The sequence below is a fragment of the Poecilia formosa genome, unplaced genomic scaffold, assembly GCF_000485575.1.
Source record: "Poecilia formosa unplaced genomic scaffold, Poecilia_formosa-5.1.2 Scaffold54, whole genome shotgun sequence".
In the NCBI taxonomy this organism is placed as follows: Eukaryota; Metazoa; Chordata; class Actinopteri; order Cyprinodontiformes; family Poeciliidae; genus Poecilia; species Poecilia formosa.
In genome coordinates this window covers 994,607-1,018,263 of record NW_006799993.1, presented here as the reverse complement: position 1 = coordinate 1,018,263, position 23,657 = coordinate 994,607, and the positions used below count along the sequence as shown (strand labels likewise).

General features: G+C 38.4%; 1 protein-coding gene and 1 long non-coding RNA gene across 7 annotated transcripts in view; one reads left to right on the top strand and one right to left on the bottom strand.

Annotated features, from left to right (window-relative positions):
• LOC107836371 (uncharacterized) overlaps window positions 1-16,103 on the bottom strand; it is a 16,628-nt gene extending 525 nt beyond the window's left edge. Inside the window, exons 1-2 of the long non-coding RNA XR_001662253.1 lie at window positions 15,636-16,103; window positions 9,744-9,749 (exon numbers count right to left, since the gene is read on the bottom strand). This is a non-coding gene — a long non-coding RNA (uncharacterized LOC107836371). The remainder of the gene's footprint in view (window positions 1-9,743; window positions 9,750-15,635) is intronic.
• LOC103138742 (neurexin-3a) overlaps window positions 1-23,657 on the top strand; it is a 123,926-nt gene that overhangs the window by 53,523 nt on the left and 46,746 nt on the right. For all 6 annotated transcript variants that reach the window (XM_016671994.1, XM_016671992.1, XM_016671993.1 and 3 more), the window contains exons 6-10: window positions 4,878-5,179; window positions 6,697-6,858; window positions 17,890-18,183; window positions 18,329-18,476; window positions 19,407-19,790. In XM_016671994.1, coding sequence (XP_016527480.1) covers window positions 4,878-5,179; window positions 6,697-6,858; window positions 17,890-18,183; window positions 18,329-18,476; window positions 19,407-19,790 — 1,290 coding nt within the window. The remainder of the gene's footprint in view (window positions 1-4,877; window positions 5,180-6,696; window positions 6,859-17,889; window positions 18,184-18,328; window positions 18,477-19,406; window positions 19,791-23,657) is intronic.

The following is a 23,657-nucleotide window of genomic DNA, read 5'->3' as shown; positions in this document are numbered from 1 at the left end:
TGAAAGAGACCACCCGCGGAGGGTGAGAAGGGAATTTTTTTTTTTTTTAGAACCAGCCATTGTTCTACTCTTCAATTTGTACAGAGGGTCTGGACCCTTGGCGTTTGAGAAACAGTTGCTTGCTGGGGGTATGGACTCTTTTGAAGTTTTAAACTTTACCATTTGGCTGTAACACATGTAATGTATGAGCAAGTGAATGAGTTCGACGCTATGAAGTTTACCGGAAATTGCATGTGCTGTAAACAAGAAGAAAGGGAGAAGTGCCAAGTCGAACAAGAAGGCTGTAAATGTCAAGTCAATAATTGAAAGCAAGGCCAGCACGGACAGAGTTGGCCATGCTCAGTCCGCGTATAATCTATTATATGAGATTACAGTCTTGCATAATGGTTTCGTTCACTCCTCCACTGTCCTCGCTAAAACCACTGGCAGTTATTTATAAAGCAGTGCAGAATATATTCATAACCTTGCCTTCTGTTCACTGATTGATTGGTCCGGTTGAAATTCAACGGAGGAATCAACGTTAATGGGAGAAAGCCCAGATGGCGCAGTAAAGAGAGGTTAGAATCTTTCTTAAGTAATATTATCAGATAGAGGCCTGATCCATGTAAGTGTTCACTTTGGGAGAAATGTTGAAACTAGTGTAAAATATTTCACAAAATTCTTTCTGGTTATCGTTGAACCTGGTGACACCAATATCCCAGACAGTTCATGATTTATCGTGGTGGGCCATGCAGGAATCAGTAAAAGGTCCACACTTCATAAATCAAAATGTCAATGTATTATTTAAAAGCCAATGACTTATTTATTGCTAGTTTATGTTCATACTAAACCTATTACCCTGGTGCCACTGAGGCCTGTCAAAACATTAAAAATTCATGCAAAACAATCCATATTATTCATTAATAAATGCTTTCAGGTCATTCGTCATCATCCACTCAACAGTAGGTTAAAGTTACCACAAAATATTTATCTCTGTAGTAATTCGTTCAATAATAAAATGCTAAAAATTTGGCAAAAAAACAAAATTTCTTTGCCACCGGGAGTGGCTAACAGTCTTTGGATATTAGGAATATTTACTGTGTCTATAGCTTTTTTTTTCTTCTGCCATCTCTCCTTCTGACGTTTTTATGGATGACCCCTCACAGGACTCATTCCAGCTCATCCATCAAAAGAAGGCTCCAAATAGAACAGCTTACGGATGCCATTAAAACTATTATGGGGTGATAACAATCTCCTCACCTCACTCTCATTTCAGCCATAAAGACCTCAGATTCATTCTCACTTCATTAATATACCATCTTTCAAGCACTATGGCTTCCTCTCTGGACAAGTTTAATCTCGTATATTTTTTATTTTTATTTCACTGAATCACCACAGCCATAAAAGAGGGAATATAGAATATGAATGCATAGTAGATTTATGGTTCATTTTTCTATATCTAATGTTTTTATTTTTTTATTTTTTAGAAAGAAGGACCATAGTCTTATCATGTCCCTGCGGGAAAACTTGCTTATGGATGCACTGGCGTAGTTCCTCTTGCACACAGTCTGAGCTGCATTTTTCTTCACAGTGGGCTATAGATGGAGACAGAAACAGGGATGCTTTCTCACCTTGGGGGAGCTATGTTGGAGACCAGATGCAATTTGACTTTGCCTGCTTAAAAAACAGCAGATAAGAAGAAGACGACTCATACTTTAAGAACAAAAGCACTGTATTTATCGTCTTTCCCTATTTTCTTTGCATTACTTTAGTTTTATGTTGATGTTCAGTGTTACTCATATGACTTTATGAGGATTTTGTGAAGACGAGAAGTTTTGAGTTGTTTAATCCCAGTCTGTGATTTTTCTTACAGTCTGGTCTTGTATTAAAACAGATGTATCTTAAATACAGCGATTGTAGCTTCGGTGAATGTTTGAGAGAAATGTGATGTTAGCAAAGTGGAATGAATACCAGAGAAATGTGACAAACTTCACTCATTCTTAACAATGGGCGTCCATACCCAGATAATATCACCACTGTGTTAAGCATTTAGCACCAGAGGAAGTTTAACATTCTTTTTTTTTCCTTTCTTCCTTACAGCGAACATTGAAAATCTTTGTTTTTTTTTTTTTTTTTCTGCCTTGATTCTTTGCATAAAAATTACAGTCTGTTCAATAACCCTAAAATGTGTGGCGGTAATAGTACTGTTGCCTCACAGCAGTGAGTTTGTCTTGTGGTTTTCTTGTGTGGACTTTGCATTTTACACAAGTACAAGTATAAAAAAAATAGAATATTATCTTATGTAGGCCAAGGAGAAAGACAACTGGACATTTGCTCAGTGGCCAAAAGTCTTTCAGATTGTTTTACATTTCATTTTAATTTACATAACATTTCTCTGGTGATATTAATCAACCAAACCTTGAGAGTTGCAACAACTGAAAAAACTCAGGAATTGTTAAGGAAGGACCATGGTTGCTAAGAGAAAAGTACCACTTTTAACATTTCAGTCCCCTGCTGACCCGGTCTTTGAACCAATCTAGTTGGATGAAAGCTGTTGAGCACTCAACGGGAGGAATGAAGTGGTTGAACCCAATTTACATATGTCTCGAATGCTTTTAAATGTTTGGTTAATTCAGGATTTAGTTATTTTGCAGAATATAGCTACAGATTCAGTGCTAAATTAAAAGTCAGTGAACAAAAAATCCTTGCTTGGAGCTTGAGTGATGAAACAGGAGAAAAGTTTTCAATGTGTTTTTGAGAAGAGTTGATTCTGTGCCCATCTGTAAGGAAATATGGTGTTTAAGTTCTTGTTATTTATGTTAAATGAAAGTAAATGCAAACAGTCATCTGTGGACTCATTTGGACTCCTTTGATTTTTTTTTTTTCTGAAGGGAAGCAATGCTGACCAGTAGGATGTATTTTGAAATTGTATAATCCATCTATTCATCCACAACACGGTCTCCTGCCAGTGAGCTACGTTTTTGGCTGTAAAATTAGTGTATTTTGCAAAACTGCAGTGGAAACATTTTTTTTTTTTTCATATCATTCGTCTTATCAAAAACTGGATGTTACTACTGGCGGAAAAGATGAAAAAAGTGACAGGAGGCCGTAGGAGGGTGAGGTTTTTCATGACTTGTCTGTGTTATTCACAAGTGATTTTAATTGCATTTTTTATTTAGTGGAAACTTTGCAATTGCAGAATTTTTTATGTATTTATTTTGTTTACATTATAATGGAAACACAGCTACTGGCGAGCTGCGCTCACGTCCCTCTCCTTGGTTCAGGAGGGTGGCCTCGTGGTTTAGTCTGGGCAGTTAGTTTGGCTTTGTCATCTGATATTCTTCAAGGTCAGTGAACCACTCCCACTGACCCCTACTTTGAGGCCGTTGGTTGGCCAGGAGACATTGGCAGGATGCGAACAGTCCTCTACTACTTCATCCAATGAAGGTGGGGATTATTTGGAGGAGATCATAGTTAGATTTTTTAATAATTATAAATGATTAAAGTCTCTAAGGCAGTTGCATAGTGACTGCAGTCTTCATTTGCAACAAATAGTTGGATAGGTTTATTTACCATTGCTTTGTAGGGATGTAGATTTATTTATTTTCATGTTTCAGACACTTTTGAGAAAACATGCTGTTCATTAAACTGGAACCATTGAACTTAGAATATAGTTGGAACAACAATGTTGTTCTAGTGATGCCATTGGGCCTTTGAATAACATCTGAATGATGCCATCCAGATGTTGGTTTGTGTAACTTGGTTGGAGGTAGTCAACCTCGTCTTAGACTGTCCACCGAATGACATAAAATAAAAAAAAATGTTATTGCAATGATTTGGGTATGGTCAATGTGTGAAAATAAAACTGGACATGAAACAAGAGGGGAGTAGCTTCATTTCTAAAGTTCCACAGCAGAAACAGATCCGTGTATCTTTGTATTGGATTTTGTCTGGACACAAAGTCCAGTATTTTTGCAGAAGAGACAGCAAGTTAATTGAAGATGATGTTCCAGATAACAACTCCTGAGTGGACCATTTTTCTGTGTTAGACCTCAGCTCGCTGTTGCGCTCTCCTCTTTTCCCTACTCCTTTCTTCTTCTGTGTGTTCCCTTACCCTTCGATCAAGGTCATAAATACATCCAGAGTCTCCGGCTTCCCTCTGTGTGATCACAAACATGACCACTGCGTCACAGTGTCTCTCTGACAGGCAATTTCACTGGAAAGATTATTGTTTGATGTTGGTACGTGGTAGCTCTCAGCGTTCTTTTCTGTCACGTGCTGAGGATTTTTGAAGGTGTCTTATCGTGATACTTATTTTAGACCAAATTTACAAAGATTAGCACAGGATTATTGCATCTTCTCCCTGATCTATATCTACATCACTGTCAGTTTCAAAACAAAACAGCTTTTAGATTCAGATAAAGCACACAGTTCCTTGCAAGCTTAGCCTAACACCAACAAATACACCCTTCTTGGAAGAAAGCCATGACAACCACCATTTCCAGTTTACCATAAGCGTAGTAATGGACATGGCAAATATATTGAAGAGGGTGATCTGGTCAGCATTGAGCTTTTATGTATGCAGGGTGTTGTACAGCAGTAGAGCTACTACCCGTCATGTGGAGGCTATTTGTTTTTGACAGGGTTTGATTCCTGACCTCTGCAGCAGTAATGTATGGCTTCTGCTGGTTTTCTTTCTAATTACTTTAAAAAAGGAACAAGAACTTAAAAAAGAAGAGCGTGTGTGGAGTAATGTGAAACACAGATATGTCACACAAAAAAAACTGATGAGTAATTCCTGCTAAATATTTTTACAAGCTGTCGAATCCTTATGATCCCACAGCTTAATGTTGTCTTTCTCATCTTTCTAACCTTGATTCATTTTCTTCCCACCACAGCAAGGGAAGAAAACGTTGCCACCTTCCGTGGCTCGGAGTACTTCTGTTATGACCTCTCCCAGAACCCGATCCAGAGCAGCAGCGACGAGATCACGCTGTCCTTCAAGACGTGGCAGCGCAACGGCCTCATCCTGCACACGGGGAAGTCAGCCGACTATGTCAACCTGGCTCTGAAGGACGGTGCGGTCTCCCTGGTCATCAACTTGGGCTCCGGAGCATTTGAAGCCATCGTTGAACCCGTCAATGGGAAATTCAATGACAACTCATGGCATGATGTGAAAGTGACCCGGAACCTGCGACAGGTAAGGCCCAGCGTTGGGGAAGATTACTTCACCTGCAGTTAGATTAGAAACCTGTTTGTTCTGGTTGCGTCCATCATGACAGTTCTGTTCATGTCATGCCTCTCCCCCTAACCTGCCTTGTGTTTGTGTGCACAGATGTTCAGATTCATTTCACTTGTTTTTTTTATTTGTAATTTTTATTAAATTCACATCTTACCCAACCCACCTTTTTGCCAAGCCTACAGGTACTGGACCCGACTTGGTAAACAAACTCCACTGTATGGTAGATATCATTTAACTCATTGTCATCTTTTAGTTTGCAATCTCTCTTTTCTTCCCCCTGTGTGATTTCTGGCAAGGTTTGCTGAGAACTGAATGACTAACTGCTGGGCTCTGAAGTTTTTCCTCACTCTCTTGAGTCTTCTTTTCCGATTGTTTCACTTCAATATCAAACTCTACGTATGTGGAAATCAGGCCGACTCATGCATCGTTATACTGATTAGCACAAGGCAAAACACACTGCAGGAGGCAACTGAATCTAACCAAACTAAAACATTTTACCTGTAATAAATTCTCAGTAACAGTAGTTAATTTGGGAGTACTTTGGACCCATGAGGAGCTCACCCATTAGGTGCTCCAGTAACTGTCTGATAGCCCAATTGCCCAATTACAATGGACCCCTGCCTATTCGCAGTTCAGAATTTACAGATTTTTCTGTGGATCTGACTCCACTACTTTACTTATGTGGATTAACCAGTTTAAAAGTTATTGGCAACGTGAGAATGGATTTTAGTTATGAATTTACTGGCAAGGCAGTGATATGAACATTATTTAACAAAGTAGGTCTGAATTTTCAACTTACCAACATTGATTTAGTATTGAATCAGTAAACAGAAATAAAGTTAGAGTACATGGACAGATTTAAGTCCAGTAATATTAAAAATAAGTTCGGAAACTTCATAGAAATTTAAAACAATCAAATACATGTAGATTTTAAAGGATGATGATTTGTATTGAAAGCTGTAGCAAAAATGTGAGAGATCTACACAGATTAGAGCCCACTGACCAGTCAGAAAAGCTATTTAAAAAATTAACTGCTGTGTATTTTATTGATTATTATGTCACAGTTTCAAACTCATAAACCTTTCTTTTATTACAATGTAACTAAATGCATCAGTAATACCTAGTTAGTTATGTTAGATTTTTCTCTTCCTATAAAAAATGTTGTTTAAATGTTAAATTAGGCATCATGATACCATGTTTTATAATTGTATTGGTCACAGTTGTTTAGCAGTGCAGTTCTCTTTCATAAAGTGGTCATTTTTCTTGCTGCAGTTCTTCTTTGTCCTGCATGTTTACTTCTGACTTTGTGCAATGCAAACCATTTAAGTTGGCTTTTCTTGTTAATGTACAGCAGTTAAAATTAATCCAATGAATTCAGCCAGTTGTTCATTTTAATTATTTTCTTCAACAAGCTGCATCTACAATCTGAAAGGAAGAATATTAAAATGTTCTTTTTGTGCCCACGCGGTTGTCAGGTGACGATATCTGTGGATGGGATTTTGACCACCACGGGTTATACCCAGGAGGACTACACCATGCTGGGCTCAGATGACTTCTTCTACGTGGGTGGGAGCCCCAGCACAGCCGACCTGCCGGGATCTCCAGTTAGCAACAACTTCATGGGCTGTCTCAAGGAGGTAATGTAGCATTCTCGCAGAGATAAAATGTGTTGCTGCTGAATTTCAAAACAGGCCAAAAGAAGTTTGTAAGCTTTCATTACAAATCCTGACTGCACAGACGTGGAAATGCATTTTATTAGATCCATAGAGACACAGTTCTATCCATGACTTTGAGTTTTTCTTCTTTTTCTTTATGCTAATTTGGAATAGGTGAAAATGCAGATGGATAGAAATTGTGCAAATCAAAAAAGATCTGTGATATCTTTTTCCATATCACAGCTTCACAGGGTTCCTTGGATTCCACTGTTCTGAGTTTTTTGTCAATCCAGTGAGTCGCAGTGTCGCTTACTGGAAGATAAGAAGTTGGTCTTGTCAATTTGAAAAGACATTCTACAACTTTTCATTGAGATTTAAGTGAATGTTATGTTTTAGCTTTTATTTATAAATGTTGCATTTTGGTTTAAAATTTTACCCAGAGTTCCTGACGGCACTGTAAAGTATGCAATGCACAAAGTGAGTCAGGATTCACAGGCTGTGCTTTAAACCCACTGCTACTGTGTTTCTGATATTTGGTTTTGTTAGTGAGAATTTTGTTCAGGGACGATAACTGAACCTTCAAGTTCAGGGAGAGGTTCCCCTTATGTATAATATACTTGAGATTAAATTGATTATATGTATGCAAGCATTGACATAACTGATTTTTTTTTCAGTTACTTTTTGTTTTATACTTCTAAGTCCAAGTGCTACCCCAACTGAGCAGCAGACTGTAAAAGCGGCTTTTAAAGGTTATTGCATCCTGATACCAATATCCAAGACGTGAAACTTGGCTCAGAGAGTCAACACACACAAACGCGCACCCACGTGTGGACAAATATATTTCTCCCTGAAGCTTATGATGTCATATCTTTGCACTTAAGTAGAGCCAGTGGAGTGCACTGTGACTGCAGGGGCTTGGCTTTCTCCATCACACACACACACACACACACACGCACGCACACACTGAGTGTACAGCATCATATGGCTGCAGGGCGATGGAGGAAGTGGCGCAGCAGCCATTTAATCCCCCTCTGGCCTACTTCCTGCTCTATGGCACGCTGGGCCTTTTCTCAGTTCTCTGCACCACCCACTCCCACTCCTGTCATGCATGTGCACGCACACACACACACACGCACACACACACGCTCACACGCTCACGTTCACATGCACATATAATTAGAGATGTGCACAGCCATGCATTCACTGATTCATGAACCACAGAGTCAAATATGAAAGGTGGTGTCACAGTATGAAAAAGAGGCAAGTATGTTTTTTTTCTTGTTGTTTTTCCTTTGATGTGCACACAAGCAAAATTCATTAACATACAATGAAGCAGAGTAAACGGGTGCACAATGTTGTGGCGTAATCTTCTGGAAAATGAGCTGCTATTTTAAGGTTTCTTATTTACATTTTTCAGACTTTTAAGATGCATACAGTTAATCTTTTTACGGAAGTTCAACTAATTTCTATCCCTCTGGCACACACTCACTGCGTTTAACGAGTCCGGCCACAAACTTTTAACAACCTAGAACTCATCTATAAGCTTCACTGCACTAAGCTTAAATTTACTATCTGTACTTTATTCCTTTATGTGCATTGGATAAGACATAATTTCTGAACAGTTTTTGTTAGATACAGAGCTCAAGTCTGCAAAAGTAGTGGAGTCATATTGTTGCTCCAGTCACAGTGTGATATGCTTTCCACATTTTTCTTCCTGAACAGGAAGTTACCTGATGTGCAATCGCAACAACTCAATGTTGCTTCAGATATAGGGATTATATTGTGGCTTTCCTTAACTTTAAGTTGCATTTCAGTCATTTCTAAGGAACTTTACTTAGAGATATGTGGCGATCACAGACTTTTCCTGTTGAATCAGTGTGGTTGATGCCAACCATCAAACCATCTGGAGGCATCTAGAGTTTTGGGAAACTGTTTGAGTTATTAAAACATTATCAGTTAGAGCATATTTGCGCCTAGTTTTCTGGTTTTACTCCAACAGAAAACAAAATTTTGGATAAAAATAAAATTTCTTTTTCGACTTTAAAAACTTTAAAATGGTTAGCAAATAAATCTTGCTTAAATTATTATAGATTTATCCATACTGGTTTGGTCAGTTTTTTGGTCACCCCCCAAAAATCCAGATGGGTTATTCTGAGCACCTACCTCCCAGTCAGGAGCCCCACCCAGCCACCTACACATCTGCAGCATCCACCAGTTCCCCCCAGTCTGCAATCCGGCACCTCCTTGTTCTCCTCTCTCCACCATTAGGGCTAATTTCCCTGCTGCCAGTGCTCTTGTCCTCGCCATCCACTGTGCAGCATTACGGATAAATGTTTTGTTACCATGGCACCAGGTGCTGGTTGCCCTTGGTAGCTCCTTCGGCTGGCCGGCCCGTGATTATTATGCCTTTCATAACCAGCAATTACAAAAAAAGCCTACATCTCCGAGCCTACAAAATACATAATGGCCTACAATAACACATAATTGCTGTAATTGTGGTTGTCATTACACCTCCATCAGCCACTCGTATGGAGGCCTCTGGCTGTGGAGCGCATACTGTCGCCAACAAAGAAACACAAAGGAGGAGTTCACGGACCGGATAGGGAGTACAAGCAGAAAAGAGACAAATGATGGCTGTTGTCTATGACTCTTCCTCCTTCACATTGATTTATTATTATTTCGCCATCATTTATTCATCGTTTCTATGCTGAGGGGTCTTTGGAAAAATGTTTTTTTGTTTTACTCCACTAAATTACACCTGGGGCAACTACAGTTAATGAACCTATCCCTTGCTGATTAAAAAAGTCACAAAATGAACATATTAGCTGGAGTTAAAGTGTCACAAACTCAGCTTAGTTGTAATCCACGGGCGACTTTGTGGTCTAGAAGTAAAAATTGTTTTTAAAAAAAAAAAAGATCTGCTAAGATTCTCTAAGTTTGATTTTTTTTTTTTTTTAAGATGTTAGCATTACAGTCATGGTAAGAGCTTGTGTTGTGAAAAATATCTCCAATGTCTTTTTTTTTAACTTAACAAATAATGATCATATCATTCCTAGTGTGTTGGAAGAAGTTGCCCCATGAAGGATGTTTTTATCCCGGTATATATTTTCAGCATTCATTGGCAGAATTGGGATAAAACTTAGTTCTTGGCAAAGATGCACACATGGTGGCTTCACTCATTCCTCCACATATAACTCACCTTTTCTTCTCTAGATGTCGTAAATAATTATGAGTAAAAAAAAACCAAAAAACTTTTTGCCAATTTCCTGCTGTCCAATCCTGCACTTCCTCCATAGTTTCAGTCTGTCCTTGACGTTTTTCCTGGGCAGAAGAGACGTCTTTGCGGCATTCACACCTACCTGCTGCCAGTGCTTCACAAGCTTTGTGTTGGCAGCAACGACTTCCCCCAGAGGAAATGATCCCGGAGCTGTCTGGAGGCTTTCCTTTTTCACTTCAACTGAACTCTTTGGTTTAAAGTTCTTTGTGATCTAGAACAAAAACTTTGATTTGCAACATTATTGCAGTGGTTTTGTGCATGCATGAGGCCATTTTAATGCAAACCCAAGATGATTGCATGCTTGTAAGCAACCATTGCCAATCAGTCTGCTATTTTGAATTAAATAATTATTTCGGGTGGAGTCCTTCACAGGTTCACCTGTGCTCATGATATGACTAATCTACACTGAAAATTACAAACTACATTGAAAGCTGAGTTTGCAAATTTGCATTGAATTAATTTTATCGCAAAGCACAAAAACCTGAAGCTGTATGCATCCTCTATTCATTAACGCTTGACCTATAATATGCTATGACCTTTTACTCAGTAGAAGTGTGAACGTTATATAAAGATGGTAAAACTGCATCTGAACCTGTCTGTGTAAACTCAGGCAGGCACTCAGTGAAACACAAAAGAAGAGCAATTCTGCTGAACCATAGTTAGATGAAAATTTGAGCAGTTAAATTAGCCCCAGAACTTAATCACTGGTCAGGTTTTCTTATTTATTTTTTTAACAAATTCAGCCTGAATAGCCCATGCACATCCATGTACTCAGAGCTTGTCTCTATCAAATTAAACAAGTCAGTTTCCAAAGGTGCCATCATTTTACTGGACTTACTGAGGGGCCTATTGGCTCAGTTTGTGATTCTCTGCAAAGCAAACCCTGCCCCCCTGTGGACAAGAGCCCGCACTGTCAGGGATTTGATGTTGCAAAACACTCCTCAGAGAGTCTCGTGTCAGAACCATGTGATCACTGATACTACAAGACCAACACCAGCAGCAAGGTGTTGGCTGCAGGTGTGTCTATTTGAGGATTACAAGGATATGCAGATATTTCTGCTGAAGCAGAGATTTATGCGCTAAACGCACATTAAGCAAGAAAAATCTTACATCTACTTCACAAAGAGAGTAAGACTAAGAACATTTCTTTTCTTAGAAGAAAATGTTTTTTTGTTGTTTTTTTTCATATTTCTTACATTTGTAAGGAAAACCTTAGTCTGTTTTGTGGGACCACAGGTTGAGAGAGTGTGTGACTTTTGTAGGATTTCTCAGGTGGAGATAACACCTGAGTCTGTGCTGCTCGGCAATCCAGAGAGGTAATTTCAAGCCTCAGTCATATTGTGTAACAGTGCTCGTTCTCACACACTGATAAGGGACTGTGTGTGTGTAATGATGTGTGTCCTAGACGCCTGGTCAGAGAGATAATGCAGTGATGGATTTCTTTCATCTGACCATTGTCGAACATTTTCCCTCACCTCTGCTGCTCACACACACACACACACACGCGTCTACACACACGCGTCTTCAAATTTCCATGCATGTTTGTGTGCACATGCATGCTTTCTTCGCTCAGGGCGGGTATTCCTCAAGCTTCATTCTCATGTTAACCTGCCGCCGGATCTGCAAAGTGCTGATAAAGCTCCCTCTGCATGTTGAAAGGCTCTTTCTGTACATATTGTTCGGAGGTGGCAGAAAGCTGAAAGTGACTTGTCAAAGTGTCAGCTATACCCTCCGTTTGTCCCTCCTCCTTTCCATATGGAGGAAAAAAAAATTGTAATGATTTATGACATGTTCTATTTGTGAGTGTACAGATGTGTGCTGCATCCACACCAGCAGAGTGTGCATGTTGGAATCTCTCATGAAGTTTTCAGTTTTGTAGTAACTGCGCATTTTTCACCACAGAATATACTCGCTATCAATATTTCTGCTTTTTTTTAATATACTTGAAACATTAAAATGTCAAAGGTATCATGACTGAATAACAAAAACAATTTTTTTTAAATACTTTAAATTATTAAAGGATAAAGCTATCCAAACCACCTTGACCCTGTGTAAAAATATAACAGCCCCACAGTTTGTGAACCTCTTACTTAACTGATGAACCATAATCTGGCCTGATTACCTCCTAGATTAATTGAATCAATAAATCACCTAACTGGAACTAGATCTTTCTTGACAATGTAAAACTGTCTTAAAGTGATCTAAAGAAATTCAACAAAATTAAAGAAATCAATCTGCAAATGGATGCTAAGTAACTTATAAGGTTTCAGGACTAGAATGTGTCTTATAATAAGAAAGCACTGAATAGTTGTGAACCTTCTTTGTAGTCACTCGCCTGCCAAAAATACCCATAAACTCATCCAGGCTCTAATAAAAACCATAAAGCCGTGCACACATTCCCCCCCCCCAAATATTTTGGTTAACATTCAGATTTGAAAAAAAAATATTGAGACTGAGGAGATAGAAGTGGATTTTTTTTTTTTTTTGGGTGGAAGTTGTGTATATGATTTATAAGTATAATTACATTTGTGGAAACAATAGCACAGCAGATAAACAGCTAACCCTAGTGCTGATCTGGGGCAGGTTTGCTTCATTTTTTTATTTTTTTTTTATTTTTTATGATTAACCCAGCAGTCTACGGTAAATAAAATCTAACCCAATAGAAAAAGTTATTTTCCTGAAGTCACAAGAATATTTTCGGTTCTTTAATCATAAAATAATGTTTTATTTTTTTTCTTCCCAGACCATTATAAGATTCTCATTGTATGTGTAATTGAGTGAAAATAGCAAGGTTTCACAACATTGACACAAAACAGTAAAGTAAAATATAAGTAAAACATGCAAAGACAAAAGCAACACTCATTATGTACGAGACAACAAGTTAAGCTGCTGCCAGTCGATTGTCATTGCCAGAAAAAAATAAACAGGAAAAAGGCTGAAAAGATTACTCTTTTTTCACTTAGGATAGCATTTAAAATTATTATTAGGTTAAATGGAGCCAATATGTTCTTCAGAAACATGTTTCCCCATGTCCTTCTATAAATTCTGGTTTGTTTCTCATATTGCTCTTTCTCTTCTAGAAAGACTTTTGTTTTTTGCGCCTCAGCTTCCACAGTCTGAGTGCAGGTGTCGCTTATCGGCGTCCTCCAACACTTCCCAATGACTACACTGATACTTTCTTTTATTCCATTTTGGAGAGAAGAGACTGAAGCTGTTCACTCGGAGAAAAAGAGTTGGCTCTTTATGAAATGTTGGAAAATCCAATATATCGACTGGAGCAGCGAGAGGAGGAAAAAAAAAATAAAAAAAACTAAACAAAGGGGAAGGAAAGAACACAGAAAGAGAGGGAGAAAAGGAGAGGACTATTTTCTGTGCGGTCCCTCGGCTCCCTTAGGGATGATCTGATTTACTGTCAAATGTGCAGCTGGATTATCAATATTCTGAGCCAAGACCCTCAATCTATCCTCACATCCAGCAGAGCTGTGGTATCTGAGTTGTTCAAATAAAACAGGAAAAGCAAACAGAGCAGAGGCTGTTTGTCTTGTTCATGTCTGTGAACCCACCAAAGACAGACTCCGAGTGTTTCTCTGTCCCGAGAATTAGAGGAGAGAGAAAAAAAAAGAGGCCTTCAATTTTCCACTCGAACAGATTTCAATTTCCACACTCATCCCCCTCCGTGACTCCAGCCTCCCTTTGTTCACGACAACATTTAGGCTGCTGGGATGAAAGAGACTGTTTCTCAATCATTTTTTCCCCCCATCACTCGATCAAATGGAGAAACCACATGTGTTTGGAAGCAGCTTCGGGATACAGATGAATTAGGAATAACTGGAAGTCTGCACCATCATCTGTGTTTTCCTTTTTGCCAAATGCTTTACTAGACAAAGGAGCAGAAACACCATGGATGAGAAGATAAAAATTAGCTCCAGTTTTATTGATGCCTTTCAGCATTTGAGATCTGCTATGTTTCTTCGTTTTATCTTGTAAGGTTAAAAACGAACAAAACTTGACTGACAGAGAAGTTTTTGGGTTAAAATACAAACTCATAATTAGCTTCAAAAATATGCTTCTACTTGACGGTCTGTTTTCACCATGGTTATGAGAACTAAACATGCCATTATGTTGACAGACATTATTTATTTTAAAGGAAAACAAAGCTAAACTATATACATGTTAAAGGAGAAAATATATACAGAGTCATTTTAATTTGAGAAGGATTTTTTTTCCTGTGTTCAGAGGTAATCAATTCTCCTGACACCAGTAAACTTAGAATGCACTGCAGAGAAAGGACAAAGGATGATGTGATATCAATAGGAAAACAATTTCTGTTTCAGATAAACGTTAAGGATGACTCTGTGCATCCCTACATGGATATGCAGCACACAGACCTTAAAGCCTTGAGCGAAACACATTATTCAGAGGCGAATCAGCCATGATTAGACTATCTACAAAAAAAATAAAAGAAAGGAAATGTAAACATCATAAATTTTCCAAAAGGATTTGAATAAATGATAATAAATTCCAGATTTTCTTTCAGCCTGTCTCAGGACAGAAGTAGCACGGCATTGTGGAGTATTCTTGTTTATCCACTCCCTTCTTAACAATGACCAACAACTTTGACGCATTTCAGTCCCGTTTCTGTGTTCACCGTTTCTGTGTCAAAAAGTTAAACGATATCCACATAAATATGGACTGTGGACCATTCCAAGCATGTTTTACAAAGTCTTTGTTACAAACCAAAACTGCAAAATTCCCATATTCCATTGTTATCGAAATAGCTTGACAAGTAAGTCATTTGTTGCAGAAACCCGTGAGAAACTGATAAAAAAATGGGACTAGTTTATCTTTAAGTTGCTTATTAGAATTGTGTCATTAAATTTACAAAATGTAATGACACAATCCTGAGGAAAAAAAAAAAACATTAAAAAGGCTAATATTATTGCACCGCCATAGGTGGTGCACTAAAATGAGAGGAATATGCAGGCTTTTATTTTGAAACTTTCAGTAAGCTTCATTTTAAATGACCACACTAATTCAATGTGTAACAGTGTTTTTTTTTTAAAAACCAGTCACATTAAGCCCAAAAGAACAATTACCTGATGTGAAAAATGTCAAGGCTTTTATTTTGAAATTTTCAGTAAGCTTAATTTTAAATGGTCACACTAATCCAATGTCTAACAGTGGTTTCCAGCTATATAATGCCCAAAACAGCAAGTAGTTCTGAATGCCAGCTCAGCCCTCCTCTGTAATAATTGAGTGTTCCACCATGTTCTGACATTCTATTCTGTCCTCTGTATTAAAGTGTTACGCCAAAAGATGGCGTCTTTGTAGTCCTAAGCAGCAGCTCTGCCTTTCTCTGTATTCTGTTGTTATAGCGATTAATCCTCTGTCAACTGCCGTGTGTGAGACAGAACGGTGGAGAAGGATTTCTATCTTTATGAGACACCCAGTCAGTTTTGATGAAAAAAGCAGTCCGAACAACTGCTTCCTGTTCAGGATCCGTAAGGCCGATCCAAAAACCGTTTGAAGCATATGAGAGGGCTATTTGTCATCTCCGATAGTACCGCGATTCATATCTGTAGCTCTATCACAGTGATGGCAGTGATGAAAGAAAGATGGTGTGCGCTGAGCTCTGAAATTTTTCAGAAAAGTCTGAAAATGAATGGCTGAGAGCATGAGGTTACCCTGTCACATGATTTCGCTCTGAAGCACCTTGACAGAAAACCCTCGGCCCTAGAGAAATTTTGAAAACATTTTACCGGAGCAGGCATGCATATCAATGTCATGACCAACTTTCCTACCAATAGAGCAATTTTTGCGACCATCAGAGCGATTTCAAAATTATTTTGGGGTCAAAATTCCACTCCATTTCTCACTCCAAAAAGCGGCAGTTGGTTTCAGTTACACTCTGCGTTTCGGGAGTTGGAAATTTCGCTCGTTTTTCACTTTTTACTTCACCATTTTTACACAGAACCCCAATAAAAATAATAGCCCGGATGTCGGGATCAAGCCGCATGTTTTGATTCCAAAGCTTTGCAAGGCAGTCACTGCTCTTCCCTATGCAATGCTGATGGCATGCCCCGATTACGTCTTTTACCGACAAATAAGTATTCAACTGAATGCATCATAATGTAATCTCATCCAGGTGATGCATCATCATAATAAAACTGTCAGAGAGAAAGCAGGAAAAAAATGAGGGAGCAAAAAGATGGGTGTATGATCTCTCTGTCCTTCATAATGGATCAATAACAAGACTGTGCAGAGTGGATAAACTTCTCTTGTCTCTTGTTTAGTATTGCAGGTGGTAAGAAAGCTGTTGTGAAAAACTATAACTACAGCATTAAGTGAATGTAAGTAGATCTTGACTACGGTTTTCTGAGGTAATTCCTTGTTGATCAGCGATTGATCCAGTGCTGGTTTTAGATGCAGAGCCATCTAAGGGATCGGAGATCGTGGCTGTCCACTTTTGTCTCGCTTTGTGAAATTCCTTCAGATCCTTTGATGATGTTCTAGTGTATGGACGGAGAAGTATACAAAATCTTATTTATTTTTTTTGTGAGAAACATTTTATAGATCAATGTTCATTTACTCTTATATGGGCACAATCTAGCACAAACTGGATCTTGTGTATATTTTCTGTAAAGTTATAAGCATTAACATATTGACAGTCATTCCAAAACCCACAAACACTTTCACAACCTCAGATACATGATCCAAATGCTCATCATGAGTATAAAAAAAGAACACTATGCAAATCATAGTCACTAGTGGGTTAAGCTTAACATATTTTAAATTATGACTCATTCATTTTATTGGGGTGTGGAACAGGGATATAACCCACGGGATTTTTCTGAATAACTTTGCCATGTAATGCTATTTGCTTCTTCAAGTTGTGAGAGTTTCCACAAGAATTTTTTTTTTGCTCAGTTAGTCTTAAAAAAAAATCTGTAATCTTTGATCCCTCAGCAGGCGCAGTTGTTCGTTGTGAGATCCCCAGTCAGTCCCTTTTATGGATTTAACTCTCACATCCAACACCAACGGATTTAGGTATTAATATTTATGCTGATAGAAAGACCTAAGAGATTTTGCTCTGATAATTTTCATTGGAATCTTTTGTCGTTTGTCATAAACCTGTTTAAGTTGCAGATCTTCATCCAAAAGATTTAGCTTCACACTGTGAGGAGGGATGAGAAGAGCTTTACCTCATTGAGTATTTTGCTTTATCACAGGGCTTGCTTGTTTGGGGAAAATAAACTAGCAAAAATAGCCAAACATGTTCCTACATTACCTGACTTTTAAATTGGTCTTAGTTGTGTAATTTTCATCTTTGGTTATTTTATTCTTTGGTTATTTTATTCTTTGGTTATTTTATTTAAATTGTTAAATATTGTGACGATGTATGAGCACTGAGATAAAATACAGCTCTCATCATTATTTAGAATCCTTAATAATAGGTTAAGCCATTTATTTTTTCAAATGGAGAATGTGTCCGTCATTATATAGTCTGAATAGACATGCTGTTAATTAACAGGAGCTTGAATAGAAAATCATTTTCACAGATGAGGACTGTATTCATCTGGAAAACCCAGATAATTATTATTTTTTTTTAATTCTTTGTCTAATTGCAAAAACATAAATTGAAGTGGCGTTGTTTTAATGTCATGCTTTTGAGCTGATGGTGACTTCATTGCTGCATTTAGAGACGAATACCCAAATCCATAATTTACTCATCACAGGTGGTGTACAAGAACAATGACATCCGTCTGGAGTTGTCCAGGATGGCTCGGATTCTGGATCCAAAGATGAAAATCCAAGGTGAGGTGTCCTACAAATGTGAGAATGTGGCCACGTTGGACCCAATCTCCTTTGAGACTCCAGAGGCGTACATCAGCCTCCCCAAGTGGAATACCAAGAGGATGGGATCGATCTCTTTCGACTTCCGCACGACTGAGCCCAATGGACTCATCCTCTTCACTCATGGAAAGCGTCAGGAGCGCAAAGATGCAGCTCGCAGCCAGAAAAACACCAAGGTTAGTTTGTGACCCCTGAAATATATTTTTTATTACATTTTTACCCCCATTTCTATAATGTTCCTCTCACCATGTCTGCAAATGGAGGACGTTGCAAGACCCAAAAAAACATTCCGTACTGGTGTATTCTGGTTGTCCTGCACAGGTGGATTTCTTTGCTGTGGAGCTCCTAGATGGAAGCCTGTACCTACTATTGGATATGGGCTCAGGGACGATAAAGGTGAAAGCCACCCAGACAAAAGTGAACGATGGGGCATGGTACCATGTGGACATTCAGAGAGATGGACGCTCTGGTAAGCAAAGTAGCTGTTTGTAGAAACGGGAATTGATGTTGATGAGTTAGACTCACTGCCTTTATAATTAAGCACTCTAAGGGAATTGTCAAGTTTTGACGTATTATATGCTTGCCAGCTTTATCCAGGCCCACTATGTGACCCCTGTCATACTTTCTTAGTACTGATAATGTGTGTCCCAGAAATCACCTGTCTGCAGATCTTCATGTTGTTCTGAATGTCAGATAGTTGAGGAAGTGCCTGTAAGACGTACGTCAACTTGTGCTAGTAGTGGTCAGCCCGGCTCCTTCACATCAAATCATTCACATCTACATGTTCAAACTTAATCTTAAACATATTAGATTAAAATGGTCAGACTTTATCCACTATTTAAAGAAAATATAAGTAAAAGTGACCAGTGATGTGTACTTGAGTCAGTGACTTGGACTCCAACTACACACTGAAAGCTTTTTCAGGAAAGCCATGGCCAGTAACGTTTCAAATCGTAATCTTTTTTTCCTACTTAGCTCGGTGTACCTCTACAGAGCTTCATATTCTTTACAGATTCTAAATGTCCTCATAAGACAAGGGCCTCACTAATCTTAACCACTAGTTGAGGTTATCAGACAAAAGTCTTGACTTTTTCTAGCAGCAAAAACTTCCAAAGCACCACAACGCCTAAAATTGAGTTTTTAGCTCCATAAGGTCCAAGACTTAATGCCTTGGCTTTTAGCCCCAAAGAAGCACTGCACACCTCCATTGAAGCCCCAGAACTAACAATTGAAATTCAATGGTTCATGTATCAAATGAACTAATATTTGGAACACTCAAAGTATTTTGTACCCACAATGTCAAACCAGTGGTCGTGTGGAGAGCATCGCACTACATTTTTCTGACGTGTTGCTCCAGCTGTTGTTTTTTGTTAACCTGTCATATCCCTGACTGCCTCAGGCACCATCTCTGTAAACAGCAGACGGACGCCATTTACAGCCAGTGGTGAGAGTGAAATTCTGGACCTGGAGGGAGACATGTATCTGGGAGGCCTTCCAGTTGACCGCTCCAACCTCATCCTGCCCACCGAGCTCTGGACGGCAATGCTCAACTACGGCTACGTCGGGTGCATCCGTGACCTTTTCATCGACGGTCGCAGCAAGGACATCCGTCAGATCGCAGAGGCACAAAATGGTGCCGGTATCAAACCCTCATGCAACAAACAGCAAGGAAAGCAGTGCGAGAGCTATCCATGCAAAAACCGGGGAGTCTGCAAAGAGGGTTGGAACCGATTCATCTGTGACTGCACTGGCACCGGGTACTGGTCACGTACCTGTGAGAGAGGTAAACTGGGGTTTGGATTTGCATTTTGTGTGCCTTGATGTGAAAATGAGAGCAAATTATAGTTTAAATCAAAGGGAATGTGGTGACACAACAAAGAAATATGGCCAAAAATGCAGAAGGTGTTAGTTACTTAAACCGCAGTAACGGTCTGCGATTCAAATTTACACGTGACATTGAAATTACGTGCACCGAGTTCAAAAATACCCTCACCTGATTACAGCAACTCGTCATATGACTGAATCTAAAACATGACTTGAAATGAGGAGGAGCTGAGGAACAAATCCTGACAGGTTTTCCTAAAATAGGATATCCAAACACACATAAAGATAACTGCAATCCAGCATTAAAATCAGATTAGATGAAAAGCTTAGCTGATATCGATAATCCAGTTTTTGTTTTTTGGAGGGGTTTTTTATGCTGCAATTCAAGTCAACCTAGAAACAACGTTATTAGCTCCAATCAGAAAATGAAACTTCTCTGTTTACAAAGTATCTATCAGTGTCCCTCATCATAGTCTAATTGTTAAATTGCCTTCATTTTTTTATTTTTTTTTTATTTTTGTCTTTTACTTTTTCCATTTCAAATCAAATATTTTTACATCTACCTTTATGTAAAGAGAGTCACCTAAAAGCTTAAGCCAAACAAGTCACCACCTAAATAGACATGTTTTGCTCTCAATGTTTGGAGGCTGTGTGCATCCTGCTGCTATGCTCTGTATAAAGCCTTCTTATTGATGTATTAAACAAGCGAATCGTAGATTACAACACACTCTCACCTGAGTAAAAATGTTCTGCTCTCCTTCATCCTTCTGCCTCTTCATAATCTCACCACCGTCCGGCTTTACTGCTGAGCTGACTGCAGACGTTGTCTTCAGAGAGATGTAAATTAATTCCTAATCCGTTTACAGCTGACACACAATTTTTTTTTTCTGTTCAGCATTGAGTCTCTCCTGAATTCACCACACGGTTGTAAAGAAGGTCTTCCCAAGGCCAGGAACCTACTAGGAGAAAAACTTTCACAGTTAACAAACCATTTTGTGCATAACAGCCACAGTTGTGGATCCGGAATGCATCTCTTGTCACATTTTCTTATGTTGCTTATTAAATTAATCTCTTTCCTCAAACTTCTACTCACAAACATTATGACAAAGTGGAAAACAAGTTTTTGAGTGTTTAGCAAATTTATAAAAATAGAAAATCCAAATATTTTATTTATTTCTGATAACCAGAGTTTCCGCTTGTATCAAAAGGGTTTTTTCCATAACATGAGGGTGAAATTTATCATAGTATCATTGTAATTTAACAACTTATTGTTTCAGTTGTATTGAATAATGACTGAATAAACAGAAAACTGTGGTTCTCTTACATTATTAAACTGAGACATATCCAGAAAAAATGAAACAATAACCTATTAAGTTGCTGAATAGAAAAAAAATGACAAAGAGAACACAATATCTGAACCAATTAATCCCTCATGAACAGAGTTGTGTCGAGACAGAAACACATTCTATGAGGACGACCGGAGACTTTACTTGCCACTCCATGTCCAAGAAGTGGACACTAGCTGTGATATAGCTGTCTGCTGTCAGCTCAGTCTACAATTAGAAGTGAGCGCGACACTTTATGTTGTTAGTCGTGTTTTCAGTTCAGCTTCCTTCTTGTAACATTCCTCTAAACGAGAGGATATCTTCTTCTTGAAAGATAACTCTGCATCGCCATCGTGTCTTTTTCCATCATATTACTTTTTTTTTTTTTGCGTAATGCCCTCCACTTTTCTGTCATTACATCTTTGCCTTCGTAGCACATTAATCATTTTTGCTGAGACTCTGCTCCACCATGCAGCACGGCTGAATGAGTACTACTAAGGTGATAACTTAAGGAGCTTGTTGAGCGATTTTATATTTCAAAACAGAAGCTGTACAAAGTGCATGTTGCATCCTATGTTTGAACTGTTTCATTTTTATGTTCTGTGATGCCTCCATCATAATTATCTTACAGCTGATTCCACTTAAGGTACGTAGGGAGTGGAAGAGAGGCAAAAAGGCATCTAACCATGAGAAACAAAATTCTCTGGTCTGATGAGACAAAGATTGAAACTCTTTGGTGTGAATGCCAGGCGTCTTGTTTGAAGGAAACCAGGCACTGCTTGTCGCTTATCACCATTCTGACAGTGAAGCATAGTGGAGGCACCGTCATGCCATGGGGATGTTGTGTACGAGCACCACATGTCCATTTTCATGCTGCACTTCAGTCTGTTAATCAGAGAAAACTGTCCTGTACGCCTGATTAATTTCCTTCTTGTGCCGAGACAGTTTATTAAAGATTGATCAGAGATGGAAACCAATACATCCCTAACCTTTCAAATTGGTCACATTTCCTTGTAACCACTTTCTGATCATATCTCCTAATTAAGTTTCCCCCCCACCCCCCTGATTTTCCCCATCCAGTAGCCTACTGAATAATACTAATACCTCTGACTACCATGATTGCTTTGGAAGAGAGAAGACACAGGTCATCGTGGGTCAATCTGATTAGAAACATTTTCTAAAAGATTTTAAAAATTCATTTCACTATCAGGAGATATTATTTGGCTTCCATAATTTGATGAGTGAAACCAGCTCCTGTGTGTTTTTCATCATTATTACATTAATCTTAAATCAACTTTGACCCTCATATTTTTTTTTTCTCTCAAAGGAAATTAGTTGCACTTTTCTACTGTCATTATTAATAATTTATGAAACTCCAGGTTTATCTAAAGGGAGCATATTATCAGGATTTAGTTTTTGCTGGTATTGCATGTTACCGGGTACCCTGATGTCATTTCCTCCTGCATCGGATATTTTCCTGCTTCTTCAGAATCAGATCCGTCACGTCGAGCTGATTTACTCTTCTGGTAATAAAGTGTTAAAGTAGAGCTGAGGATGAGCTGCAGCAGCCAGGCGAACTGTGGAGATGGACGAACCCATTTGCATTTATATAGAACTGTGCATTTAAAGTGAGCCGAAAGGTGTAGGGTTACTTTTCAGCCACTGTGGCCATGAGGTGATGCTTGTTTTTGCAAAAAGAAAACTTCAGTCATGATAAACTGTTGGTTTCGTTTCTGCACGTCAATAGAAATGAAACCATTTTGCCCAAGAGTCATTATTATCTAAATCCATTTCAGAAAGAGTGATACAGAAGAGTCATTTTTTGAAATACATTAGTTTTGACAACCATTATTTATTTCTGATTAAAACCCACACCTCAGTTCATTAGAAAACTTTAGTAATATGACTCCATATGATCAATAAAAATAAGGATTTTACATGAGATATTTTAGCCTGCTGAAACATACGTCAAGCCATACTGTACAGTATATGTATTTAATACTTGATAGGCAACCTCTTTACAAGAATTACCACTTGTAGTGTGTCATGGAGGCAAGCATCTTATGGGACTGTTGAGCTGTTAAGGAAGCCCAGCAGCCTTTGGTTCATCTGTTGGGTCTGGTGTCTCTCATCTTCTTGAGACCTTTTCTACCAAACTCTTTCTTTCCATTTAACTTTCCATTGGTAGATTTGGATATAGTGCTTTGGGAGGTTCCTTAGTGGTAACATGTTGTCTCTTGTCCTGCCTCTAGAGTGTAACATTCAAGTTAGCAGTCTTCCCATGATTTGGGTCAAGCCAAATCTTTTTACTGACCTTGTTTAATATTCTTGAAATTGTGAGAAATTGAATTTTGAGGTTTTATTACTTGACAACCATCAAAATTAACAGAATTAATTTTATTCTGTTAAATCTGTATAATATGCAAATCGCATTCATGGAAATAATAATAATAATAATAATAATAATAATAATAATAATAATAATAATAATAATGTTTGAT